Source organism: Hemiscyllium ocellatum, chromosome 30 (assembly GCF_020745735.1).
Source record: "Hemiscyllium ocellatum isolate sHemOce1 chromosome 30, sHemOce1.pat.X.cur, whole genome shotgun sequence".
In the NCBI taxonomy this organism is placed as follows: domain Eukaryota; kingdom Metazoa; phylum Chordata; class Chondrichthyes; order Orectolobiformes; family Hemiscylliidae; genus Hemiscyllium; species Hemiscyllium ocellatum.
The window spans coordinates 3,514,761-3,528,551 of NC_083430.1; the positions used below are offsets into that span (position 1 = coordinate 3,514,761).

The 13,791-nt window shown below is 45.4% G+C and overlaps 1 protein-coding gene across 1 annotated transcript in view; it reads right to left on the bottom strand.

Annotated features, from left to right (window-relative positions):
* LOC132829988 (nuclear GTPase SLIP-GC-like) overlaps positions 1-13,791 on the bottom strand; it is a 151,219-nt gene that overhangs the window by 50,425 nt on the left and 87,003 nt on the right. The window contains exon 11 of the mRNA XM_060847440.1: positions 7,981-8,101. Within this exon, the coding sequence (XP_060703423.1) occupies positions 7,981-8,101 (121 nt within the window). The remainder of the gene's footprint in view (positions 1-7,980; positions 8,102-13,791) is intronic.

A 13,791-nucleotide genomic window follows, 5' to 3' on the forward strand; every position in this document is an offset into this window, starting at 1 on the left:
AGCTGTCCGTTGCAGTGGCCGGTATATAGGGTCTAGGTCGATGTGTCTATTAATAGAATTCTTGGATGAATGCCATGCATCTAGGAATTCCCTGGCTGTTCTCTGTTTGGCCTGCCCTATAATAGTGGTGTTGTCCCAATCAAATTCATGTTGTTTGTCATCTGAGTGTATGGCTACTAGGGATAGCTGGTCATGTCGTTTTGTGGCTAGTTGGTGTTCATGGATGCGGGTTGTTAGCTGTCTTCCTGTTTGTCCTATGTAGTGTTTTGTGCAGTCCTTGCATGGGATTTTGTACACTACGTTGGTTTTGCTCATGAGGTAATTATGCCAATGACACCAAGATAGTCGGAATGTAAGATGTTAAGTGAGGGTAACAACTGTGCAAAGGCATATAGTCAAGTTAAGCGAATGGACAAAAACACTGACTGATGACAATGTGGGTAAATATGAACGTGTTCAGTTTGGCAGGAAAAACAGAAAAGTAACATGCTGTTCAAATGACGAGTGATTGTACAACAGAGGGATCTGGGTATCATGGTACAGGAATCATCGAGTTAATACTTTATCACAAAATGTACCTAATTAAGTGAATGGAATGTTGTTTATTACAGGTGGAATGAAATATAAAAATTTTAAAAAGTTTTACAGGACCTTGGTAGATGTTTTCTGAAACACTGTATAATTTTGCCCTTCTCATGAAAAAAGTTTCAATTGCTTTCGAAGCAGTGCAAAGAAGGTTCATTCAACTCATTCCTGGGATAATTTTACAAAGAAAGGTTGAACAAGTTGGACACATACCCATTGCAGTTTAGAAGAATGAGAGGTGATTGGATTGAAACATACGAGATCCTGAAGGGACTGGGTAGTCTGGATACTCAGTCAATCTTTTCTCTTCTGGGGAAACCAAAATTAGGCCACCGAGTTTAAGAAAAAGACAGATGATGGGAAAACTATTCTCCGAGTGTCATTTCAGTGTGGAATTCTCTTCCCAAAAGGTAACATAGGCTGGATCTTTACATTTATTCAAGGCTGAGTTAGAGAGATTTTTGATCTATACCAGAGTCAAAAGCAGGAAAGTAATGACCACAACTAGATCTTTAAAAATGTTGAAGCAGACCAAAAGGGACAAACAGCCTCCTGGCCGAACCGATATTCCGATGGAAAAGTCTTTAAAAGAGCTTTTGTAAATAAAATATTATTTTGTGCCCCGATAGGAACATCTTGGGGCCAACTTCTTTGAAGAAAAAAGGAAGTCATCCTTGGTTGCAATAGACTATTACTCCAGCTGAGTAGAAGTCGACCAATTCAGTGTTACATGTCTGAAGCAGTGATTATATCACTGAAGGAGGCCTTTGCAACATACAGAATCCAGATCTTGTCCATTCACATAATGGACTGCCTTTTATGAGTACTTTGAGTAAAAAGTGTACGACATCATATGGATTTATCCATTGTACCAGCTCACCAGGATCCCTCAAATCAAATGGTGAAGCTGAAAGATGAATGTGTGCAGTTCAAAGTTTAGCTGAAATGAATTATAGCGATTTTTGAGAAGATTTGTAGCTCAGGTTGAGGTCTGGATGTAAGCTCAGCCAGTGGACCTGTGCCTCGCGACGACGACGATGACGACGACGACAACATCAACAGAAACCCATGGGATCACCAATATCAGGGCTACTGGCAGAAGCAGTAATGCAGAGAATGGAACAAGCTACCCTTCCAACTATCCAGCCCATACTTTGGATCTACTACATTGATAACAACATAGTCATCACAAAACAGACCAAATTAAAAGGAAACCTACGACACCATCAACAATGTCCTAACTAGTATAAAATTCACAAAAGGAGGAGGAGAACGATACCAGACTCTTATTCCTAGAGGTGACAATAGAACAAATAGTTGATGGAGAACTTCAAACCAGTGCTGAAAATGTGTTGCTGGAAAAGCGCAGCAGGTCAGGCAGCATCCAAGGAACAGGAAGTTCGATGCCCGAAACGTCGAATTTCCTATTCCTTGGATGCTGCCTGACCTGCCTGCCCATTTCCAGCAACACATTTTCAGCTCTGATACTCCAGCATCTGCAGACCTCACTTTCTCCAACTTCAAACCAGTGTCTATTTTACAGGAAAACAACACACAGACCAAATACTTAACAACAGAAGCAATCATCCCAACACCCACAAACAGAGCTGCTCATATTATTTCAATGAGCCACAACACACTGCACCATCCAGGAACTACAACCAGAAGAAAAATGCTCAAACAGCAAATTCAAAATCCACCAATTCCTCAGCAACAAACCCAAACAAGCAGACACAACGTGCCCAGAAACTTTAGCCACATTACCTTACATCAAAAGGCATCTCTGAAATGACTTCCTGACTACTCAAACCCCTTGATATCATGATAGCCCACAAAACTACCAGCACACTTAAAACAACAGCCAATGAACCTAAAGGATCCAATAGAAACAACCAGCAAAATGAATGTCATTTACAAAATACCATGCAAGGACTGCAACAAACACTACATTGGACAGACAGGCAGGAAACTTGACACTAGGCTACATTAACATCAACTACCTACCAAAAAGCATGACGCACTATCACTAGTTTCCTTGCATAAAGACAAAGCAGGACACCACTTCGACTGGGACAACACATCCATCCTAGGACAGGCTAAACAGAGACACGCACAAGAATTCCTTGAGGCTTGGCATTCTAAACGGAATTCCATCAATAAACAAATTGATTTTGATCACATCTACCATCCTTTGAGAAAATAACCGGAAATGATGATATCACCCACCTTAAGAAGCCAAGACCCATAAAGAGGATACAGGACATACCACCAGTGCTTCACCGGAGGCTCACTGGTGTTACTCAGTATAGTGATGAAACGTCTCAAAACAAACCTTCTACCTCAGTGAGCAAACTTACATCCAGAAATGAATAACAACATCCAGTTTGTAGTTCTAAGCCATTACCCATCTCCACTTCAAAATGATCTGGCATCATGTGAACTTCCGAAGGAAGACAATAAATAAGAACTCCCTAGTCTCCCACATACTCACTGCTGTGGGTACAGGATGATGAATTCAAGAAAGAGGATAAATATAATTTCAGTCAAAAGAGGGGCTATGACAAATGTCACAAAGCACACCTTTGGATGTGCATCATCTTTACAGTCTTACTTTCATCAAAACCAAAAATAGTAAATGGAGATGGAATAGGGCTGGCTGCGGCACCAAAGTAATCTTTTATCCCATTACAGGCAGCACAGTCTATAGTTAGCATTGCTGCCTCACAGCGCCAGGGAACCAGGTTTGATTAAAGCCTTGGGTGACTGTCTTTGTGGAGTTCGCACATTCTCCCTGTGCCTATGTGGGTTTCCGTCATCTGTTCCAGTTTTTTTCCCCACAATCCAAAGATGTGCAGGCGAGATTGATTGGCCATGGTAAATCACCCCATAATGTCCAGGGATGAGCATGCTAATTGGATTAGCCATGATAAATATCGGGTTATGGGAAGATTGTGGGGGGGTGCTGGGTCTGAGTGGGATGCTCTTCATAGGCTTAGCGCAGACTCCATGGGCCAAATGCCCTCTTTCCACAGGTCAGGATTCTATGAAGCAGTCATGCATTCAATCAAACAGAGCAGAGATGCTGCATTCATCTACCAATCCAGATGAGAGCCTGACTGGTGAACTAGAGTAGAGAGTAGCTTTTATTTGTCATTTCTACCATATACAATGCATACAGTAAAAACGAGACAGTGTTCCTCCAGGTGCTACATGGACAGCACAAACTACACACAATCGTACATGGCATAAAGTGCATAATTGTAAAATACGCTAGTTACAGTATAATAGAACAACGATAAACAACAGACATTTTTCTAGCGGCAATTTGAATTCGTGTAAAGAATTTCATATGGCAAAGCGTGCGATCATACTGTGTTAAGGAGCCTGAAAGCTTGAGGGAAGAAACTGTTCCCTGGCCATGAGAGACAGTATGCTCCAGTATCTTCTGTCAGATGGCAGGAGGGAAAAGAGCTTTAGTGAGGGGTGTGTGAAGTCTTCCACAATGCTCTTAGCCTTTCGGATGCAGCGTGTGGTGTAAATGACTGTAATGGAGGGAAGAGAGACTCTGAGGATACTCTCAATTGTCCTCACTATCTGTTGTAGGGTCTTATGATCGAGACAGTGTAATTCCCGAACCACAAAGTAGCTCAGAGTACTAGAGTCATCAGCCGATTCCCATTCTACTCAGCAGAGACTGACAGACCACATACTGGGCTCAAATCCCTTTAAAGGAGCAGAGACCTATTCTGATATGAAATGGCATCTGCTTCCGTAAAGTGAAATGGAAGTAGGAGACTTGGAGTGTGTGAATGAAAGGAGAGAGGAGATTAATTCCATCTTTTGATTTACTAATGAGACAACTGGCATCATTCCAGGAAGTGATGCAACATCAGATGATCTTGCCTCACTCTTGTGGAACCTCAAGATGAAGCCACAGTTTCACAATAAAAGTTTATACTTTCCGGACTTCAGCAAACTTGGTTAACATCCAATATGAGCTAAACAGGACTTTGAAGGTAGCAATTCAAAGTTTGGGAGAAGATTTGTAGCTCAGGTGCTCATTGAAATTGTGCGGGTATTTCATCAACAGATGACTAAGGGAAAGACAACGGAACAAGGACATGCCGCAACCCAAAGGACTAGCCACACTACCATACATCAAGAGCATTTCCGAACTGACAGCCAGACTACTGTGACCACTAGGACTCATAACTGCACACAAACCAACAGCCACTCTCAGACAACAACTTACCAGGATGAAGGACCCGATACCCAGCATGAGCAAAACCAATGTAGTGTACAAAATCCCATGCAAGGACTGCACAAAACACCACATAAGACAAACAGGAAGATAGCTAACGATCCGCATCCATGAACACCAACTAGCCACGAAACGACACGACCAGCTATCCTTAGTAGCCACACACGCAGATGACAAGCAACATGAATTCGACTGGGACAACACTACTATTATAGGACAAGCCACACAGAGAACAGCCAGGGAATTCCTGCAGCAGACAGCTGGAACTGACAACCAGAAGCGGCAGATACAAATCACTATAAATGCCGGAGGAAACATCACAGAAGCGCTTCACAGGAGGCTCTGGAGCACTGAGGATGTCACCTAGACAGGGGACAAAACGTCTGCAACACAAATTCCCAGCTCGGCGAACAGAATCACAACAACGAGCACCCGAGCTACAAATCTTCTCACAAACTTTGAGCACCTGACCTATTCTTGGGAAGTAAGGCAGGGCAGGTGACTGAGATGTCAGTGGAGGAACATTTTGGGGCCAGTGACCATAATTCCATTAGTTTTAAAATAGTGATGGAAAATGATAGACCAGTCTACAAGTTGAAGTTCTAATTTGGAGGAAGGCTAATTTTGATGCATTAGGAAGAACTTTCAAAAGCTGATTGGGCACGGATGTTTGCAGGTAAAGGGATGGCTGGAAAACAGGAAGCCTTCAGAAATGAGATAAAAAGAATCCAGAGAGAGTATATTCCTGTTAGGGTGAAAGGAAAGGCTGATAGGTGGAGGGAATGCTGGATGACTAAAGAAATTGAGGGTTTGGTTAAGGAAAAGAAGGAAGCATATGTCTGGTAACTACAGGATAGATCAAGTGAATCCTTAGAAGAGTATGAAGGCTGTAGGAGTATAGTTAAGACAGAAATCAGAAGGGCAAAAAGCAGACATGAGGTACCTTTGGCAAATAGGGTTAAGGAGAATTCAAAGGGTTTTTACAAGTACAGTAAAGACAAAAGGGTAACTAGGGAAAGAATAAGTCCCCTCAAAAATCAGCAAGGCAGCCTATGCAGGAGCTGCAGGAGATGGGCGTGATACTAAACGAGTATTTTGCATCAGTGTTTACTGTGGAGAAGGACATGGAAGATATAGAATGTAGAGATACAGATGGTGACACCTTGAAAAATGTCTATATTACAGAGGAGAAAGTGCTGATGTGTTAAAACACAAAACACTGGGCAGCACAGTGGCACAGTGGCTAGCACTGCTGCCTCACAACGCCAGAGACCCAGGTTCAATTCCCACCTCAGGCGACTGTCTGTGTGGAGTTTGCACATTCTCCCCATGTCTGCGTGGGTTTCCTTCGGGTGCTCCGGTTTCCTCTTTTCTTCCAAAGATGTGCAGGTCAGGTGAATTGGCCATGCTAAATTGCCCATACTGTTAGGGGAAGGGGTAAATGTGGGGGAATGGGTCTGGGTGGGTTGCGCTTCGGCCAGTCGGTGTGGACTTGTTTCCACACTGTAAGTAATCAAATAAGGTGGATGAATCCCCAGGATCTGATCAAGTGTAGCCCAGAACTCTGTGGGAAACTCGGAATGTGATGGCTGGGCCCCTTGCCGAGATATTTGTATCATCAATAGTGACAGGTGACATGCCAGAAGATCCAGATGATGCCACTATTTAAGAAAAGGTGGTAAGGACAAGCCAGGGAACTATAGACCAGTGAGCCTTGACATTGGTAGTGGGCAAGTTGTTGAAGGAAATCCTGAGGGACAGGATTTAAATGTATTTGGACAGGCAAGGACTGATTAGGGAATCAACATGGCTTTGCGTGTGTCAAATCATGTCTCAATACAGGGAGAACTGGCCATTTGGATACAGAACTGGCTCGAAGGTAGAAGATAGAGGGTGGAAGTGGAGATGGAGGGTTGTTTTTCCGACTGGAGGCCTGTGACCAGTGGAGTGCCACAAAGATCGATGCTGGCTCCACTACTTTTTGTCATTTTATATAAATGATTTGGATGTGAACATAAGAGGTGTAGTTAGTAAGCTTGCAGATGACACCAAAATTGGAGGTGTAGTGGATAGTGAAGAAGGTCACCTCAGATTATAATGGGGATCTTTATCAGATGGGCCAATGGGTTGAGGAGAGTCAGATGGAGTTTAATTTAGATAGATGCCAGGTGTTGCATTTTGGTAAAGCAAATCAGAGCAGTACTTATAGACTTAATGGTAAGGTTCCAGAGAGTATTGTGGAACAAGGAGACCTTGAAGTGCAGGCTCACAGCTCCTTGAAAGTAGAGTTGCAGGTAGATAGGATAGTGAAGGCAGCATTCGGTATGCTTTCCTTTATTAGTCAGAGTATTGAGTATATTGAATCAGTTAGTTAATAGTTAGTTAATCGCTTCAACTTGGAGTATATGTTGCTGAACAAAGAAACCTTGGAATGCAGGTTCATAGCTCCTTGAAAGTGGAGTCGCAGGTAGATAGGATAGTGATGACAGTATTGATATGCTTGTCCTTATTGCTCACAGCACTGAGTATAGGAGTTGAGAGGTCATGTTGCGGCTGTACAGGACATTGTTTAAGCCACTTTTGGAATTCTGTGGGCAATTCTGGTCTCCTTCCTCTTGGAAGGATGTTGTGAAATTTGAAAGGATTCAGAAAAGATATACAAGGCTTTTGCCAAGGTTGGAGAGTTTAAGCTTTAGGGAGAGGCTGAATAAGTGGGGCTGTTTTCCCTGGAGTGTCAGATGCTGAGGGGTGACAATATAGAGGTTTGTAAAATCATGAGGGCTATGGATAGGGTAAATAGACAAAGTCTTTTCCCTTGGGTAGGAGTCCAGAACTGGAGGGTATAGATTTATGATGAGAGGGGTAAGATTTAAAAGGGACCTTTTCCATGCAGAGGGTGGTGCTTGTATGGAATGAGCTGCCAGAGGAAGTGGTTAAGGCTGGTACAGTTACAACATTTAAAAGGCATCTGGAAGGGATATGAAGAGGAAGGGGTTAGAGAGAAATGGGCCAAGTGCTGGCAACTGAGACAAGATTAGTTTAGGATATCTGGTTGGCATGGATGAGTTGGAGCAAAAGGTCTGTTTCTGTGCTGTATACCTTTATGACTCCATTAAAACATACTTCACACAAACCTGTTGTTTCTGCAAAAATGTTGCTTGGTTCTTTATGTTCTAACTTCCAATATTGTTTTGCACTCACAGTGTAGACACACAGATCCTCTTTTGAAAACTCCAATTGGGTGGATCCTTTTGTCTGAAAATAAAAATATGAAATGAGGAATGTTGTTTCAAAATGTCTGTGGAGAAAGTGAGGACTGCAGATGCTGGAGATCAGAGCTGAAAATGTGTTGCTGGAAAAGCGCAGCAGGTCAGGCAGCATCCAAGGAACAGGAGAATCGATGTTTCGGGCATAAGCCCTTCTTCAGGAATGAGGAAAGTGTGTCCAGCAGGCTCAGATAAAAGGTAGGGAGGAGGGACTTGGGGGAGGGGCGTTGGAGATGCGATAGGTGGAAGGAGGTCAAGGTGAGGGTGATAGGCTGGAGTGGGGTGGGGGGGGGCGGAGAGGTGAGGAAGAAGATTGCAGGTTAGGAAGGCGGTGCTGAGTTCAAGGGATTTGACTGAGACAAGGTGGGGGGAGGGGAAATGAGGAAATTGGAGAAATCGGAGTTCATCCCTTGTGGTTGGAGGGTTCCTCTGGTCTGGCGATGGAGGAGTCCAAGGACCTGCATGTCCTTGGTGGAGTGGGAGGGGGAGTTGAAGTGTTGAGCCACGGGGTGGTTGGGTTGGTCGGTCCGGGTGTCCCAGAGGTGTTCTCTGGGACTCAAAGCCCTCGGCGTCTTCCTTTCCCACCGTACCAACCAGTACCCTTCCACTGACACCCTCCTTCGACTGACTGAATTGGTCCTCACCGTGAACAACTTCTCTTTCCAATTCTCCCACTTTCTCCAAACCAAAGGAGTAGCCATGGGCACCCGCATGGGCCCCAGTATTGCCCCCCTCTTCATAGGATATGTGGAACAGTCCATCTTCCGCGGCTACACTGGCACCATCCCCCACCTTTTCCTCCACTACATCGATGACTGTATTGGCACTGCCTCGTGCTCTCATGAGGAGGTTGAACAGTTCATCCACTTTACCAACACCTTCCACCCCAACCTCAAATTCACCTGGATCGTCTCAGACTCCTCCCTCCCCTTCCTAGACCTTTCCATTTCTATCTCGGGCGACTGAATCAACACCGACTGACTCCCACAGCTACCTAGACTACACCTCCTCCCACCCTGCCCCCTGTAAAAACGCCATCCCATATTCCCAATTCCTTCATCTCTGCCGCATCTGCTCCCAGGAGGACCAGTTCCAATACCGTAAAACCCAGATGGCCTCCTTCTTCAAAGATCGCAATTTCCCCCCAGATGTGATCGACGATGCCCTCCACCGCATCTCCTCCACTTCCCGCTCCTCCGCCCTTGAGCCCCGCCCCTCCAACCACCACCAGGACAGAACCCACTGGTTCTCAGCTACCACCCCACCGACCTCCATATACGGCGAATCATCTGCCGTCATTTCCGCCACCTCCAAACGGACCCCACCGCCAGGGATATATTTCCCTACCCTCCCCTATCAGCGTTCTGAAAAGACCACTCCCTCCGTGACTCCCTCGTCAGGTCCACACCCCCCCACCAACTCAACCTCCACTCCCGGCACCTTCCCCTGCAACCGCAAGAAATGCAAAACTTGCGCCCACACCTCCTCCCTTACTTCTCTCCAAGGCCCCAAGGGATCCTTCCATATCCACCATATATTCACCTGCACCTCCACACACATCATTTATTGTATCCACTGCACCCGATTTGGCCTCCTCTATATTGGGGAGACAGGCCGCCTACTTGTGGAACGTTTCAGAGAACACCTCTGGGACACGCGGACCAACCAACCCAACCACCGCGTGGCTCAACACTTCAACTCCCCCTCCCACTCCACCAAGAAGATGCAGGTCCTTGGACTCCTCCATCGCCAGACCATAGCAACACGACGGTTGGAGGAAGAGCGCCTCATCTTCCGCCTAGGAACCCTCCAACCACAAGGGATGAACTCCGATTTCTCCAGTTTCCTCATTTCCCCACCCCCCACCTTGTCTCAGTCAAATCCCTCGAACTCAGCACTGCCTTCCTAACCGGCAATCTTCTTCCTCACCTCTCCGCCCTCCCCCACCCCACTCCGGCCTATCACCCTCACCTTGACCTCCTTCCACCTATCGCATCTCCAATGCCCCTCCCCCAAGTCCCTCCTCCCTACCTTTTATCTTAGCCTGCTGGACACACTTTCCTCATTCCTGAAGAAAGGCTTATGCCCGAAATATCGATTCTCCTGCTCCTTGGCTGCTGCCTGATGTGCTGCGCTTTTCCAGCAACACATTTTCAGCTCAAAATGTCTGTAACCAAGTTCAATAATTAGGACCAGGACAAATGATTAGAAAATCTCACTTTATTCCATTCTTACATTTTCAGCAAAACAGCCCTCACATTTGAGATGTTCTTTCTCATTGTCCCCCATAATTCCAGCAGGATTCCTCATCCAGAGACACAAACTGTGTTTTAAGAGTCAATGCTGCAGAGTGGAGTGGGCTGGGTAAGCATGAAGTGAGACGCTGGCTGAGGAGTAGAGTGGAAAAGTGTGGTGCTGGAAAAGTACAGCATATTAGGCAGCATCTGAGGAGCAGGAGAGTCAACGTTTCGGACATAAGCACTTCATCAGGAATGTGGAAGAGGAAAGAGGGCTGAGAGATAAATAGTGGAGTGGGGGTGGGGCTCGGGAAGGTAGCTGAGAAGGCGATAGATTGGATGCAGGTGGGGGCAGGTGATTGTGATAGTTTGGTGAGGAGGGTGGAACGAATAGGTGGGAAGGGAGATGGACAGATAGGACAGGTCGTGAGGGGGGTGCCGAGTTGGAGAGTTGGATCTGGAATGAGGTGAGAGTTGGGGTGGGGGTGGAGGGGAGATTTGGAAACTACAGAAGTCATTGTTGATGCCATGAGGTTAAAGGGTTCCAAAGGTGGAAAAGGAGGCATTCTTTCTCCACTTGTCAAGTGGCTTTGATTTAGCGGTGGAGGACGCCCAGGACTTTAATATCCTTGGGGGAATGGGAGGGGTAGTTGGACAGTCGGCCGTAGGGATATAGGGTTGTTTGGCGCATGTGTCCCAGAGATGTTCCCTGAAACACACCATGAGTTGGCTTCCTGTCTTCCCAATCTAGAGGAGATGACATCAAGAGCAAGGGACACAGTAGATGAGGTGGGTGGATGTGCAGGAAATTCTCTGCTGGATGCGTGGAGATCCATTGCGGCCTTAGACAGAGGTGAGTGGGGAGATATTACATCTCTTGCGATGGCAAGGGAAAGTACCAGGGATATATTCCCTCCCCACCATCTTCCCTTGCCACCACAAGGTGTGTAAAATCTGTGCCCATACCACCCCTCTCACATCTGTCCAAGGCCCCATAGGATCTTATCACATCTAGCAGAGATTTTCCTGCACATCCACCATCCTCATATAATGTGTCCATTGCTCTCGATGTGGTCTCCTCTTCGTCGGAGAGACAGGACACCAACCTACAGAGTGTCTCAGAGAACATCTCTGTGACACATGCACCAAACAACCCAACCACCCTGTGGCTGGCCACTTCAATTGCCCCTTCCACTCCGCCAAGGACATCCAAGTCCTGGGCCTCCTCCACCGCCAAATCCAAGCCACCTGATGATTGGAGGAAGAACGTCTCCTTTTCAACCACACAGCATCAACATCGACTTCATTAGTTTCCAAATCTCCCCCCCGCACCTCATCTCAGATCCAATCCTTCAACTCAGCACCACCCTATTGACCTGTCCATCTTCCTTCCCACTGACCTATCACAGCTACCTCCCGCCTGCACCTATCTATCGCCTCCCCAGCTACCTTCCCCCAGCTCCGCCCCCTAATTTGTGTCTCAGCCTCCTTTCCCCTCCACATTCTGATGAACAGCTTATGCCCGAAATGTCAACTCCCCTGTTCCTCAGATGCTACCTGACCTGCTACACTTTTCCAGCGCCACACTTTTCTAGCATCTCTCTAGCATCTGCAATATTCACTTTCTCCTAGTTACAGAGTGGAATGGGCTGCTGAAGCCAGAGCATTACTGTAGTGGGAGAGAAAGAAAAGTTGGACTCTAAGTTTATAATTCTTTTGCTTAATTTTAAGTTAATGAGATATGCGCTGAATCAAGGCAACAATATAAACTTGTCATGGTATTTGTATATGCATGACAATGAATGATTCAATCAATCAATCCAACAGTGAGGATATATCCATAATTTTAACATCAGATAGGTGATACGGCGTTTGGAATTCTTACCCCCACTTGAAGAGAACAGTATCTATCCTGTTAGTTATATTGTCTCCTATTGCTACCATGTTGCTTTTCCTCTCATTACTTGAATGTCTCCCTGTACCATTGTGCCATGGTCAGTTGGCCATTTTCCCTACAGAACCCCACGATCATGCCCAAAGCTTGCGAGAACTTTGAAACTGTCTCTGTACTGCAGGCATTTAAAGCTCACTGAATTCTCCTCTGAGAGTTCCTGTGTCTCATATTTGGTCCGTGATAAAGGACTTGAATTACCTAGACTGAGGGCTGTTGCTGCCTTCTGGAGCAGTGTTTTGCAGACTGGTACATTCTAAGGTCCAGGACTACGTGCTGAGGGATGCACAAAAGCCAAGGCACAGTGGGGAAAGACCACTACCTGAGGTCTTGGGGGTCCCTTCAGTAATCACACCCTCACAGCACCTGAAATGTACATAATTGTAATATTGTATGTGTAAGAGAGATCTTTGGAGTTTAATTTTATCCAATAGAACCCAGTGTTTGTTTGTTTCTTGACATGCAACTATGCAAAACCAAACTACATTTCTGGCGATGTATACATAGAAAGAGATTTTGTTATAATAGGGTATGTTTTGGAATAAAAACAAATTATGTGAGAAGTTAGCTCAGCCACCACAACCGAACAATTGATTGAGGAAGAATCCCACCGCTTGTGATAAATAGGGGTAAGAGCATCCAATAAAAGGTGGCAGACACGTCACTGAGGAGCATTCTGGGAGAAGTCAGCTCATTCACCATGACTGAACAGTGGATACAGGAAGAATCTAGTGTCAAGGAATGGTAAGTCCCAAAAATTACATTACCATAGTGTAGAACATAGAAAAATACAGTGCAGTACAGGCCCTTTGGCCCTTGATATTGTGCTGACCTGTGAAACTGATCTGAAGTCCATCTAACCTATACTATTGCATTTTTGTCCATATGTCTATCCAATGACCATTTCAATGCCCTTAAAATTGGCAAGTCTACTACTGTTGCAGGCAGCGTGATCCACCCGGCTATTACTGAGTAAAGAAATGACTTCTGACGTCTGTCCTATATCTATCACCCCCTCAATTTAAAGCTATGTCCCCTCATGCTAGCCATCACCATCCAAAGAAAAAAGGCTCACTGTCCAATCTATCTAGCCCTCTGATTATCATATTTATTTCAATTAAGTCACCTCTCAACCTTCTTCTCTCCAACAAAAACAGCTTCAAGTCCCTCAGCCTTTCATCATAAGACCTTCCCTCCATACCAAGCAATAGCCTGGTAAATCTTCTCTGAACCCTTTCCAAAGCTTTCACATCTTTCCTATAATGCAGTGACCAGAACTGTCAAGTGCAGCTGCAACAGAGTTTTGTACAGCTCGAACATGACCCCATTGCTCGGAAATGCAATCCCTCCACCAATAAAAGCTAATACACCATATGCTTTCTTAACAACCTTATCAACCTGGGTGGCAACTTTCAGGGATCTATGCACATGGACACAGAGATCGCTCTGTTCATCTACTCTACCAAGAATCTTACTATTAACCCAGTACTC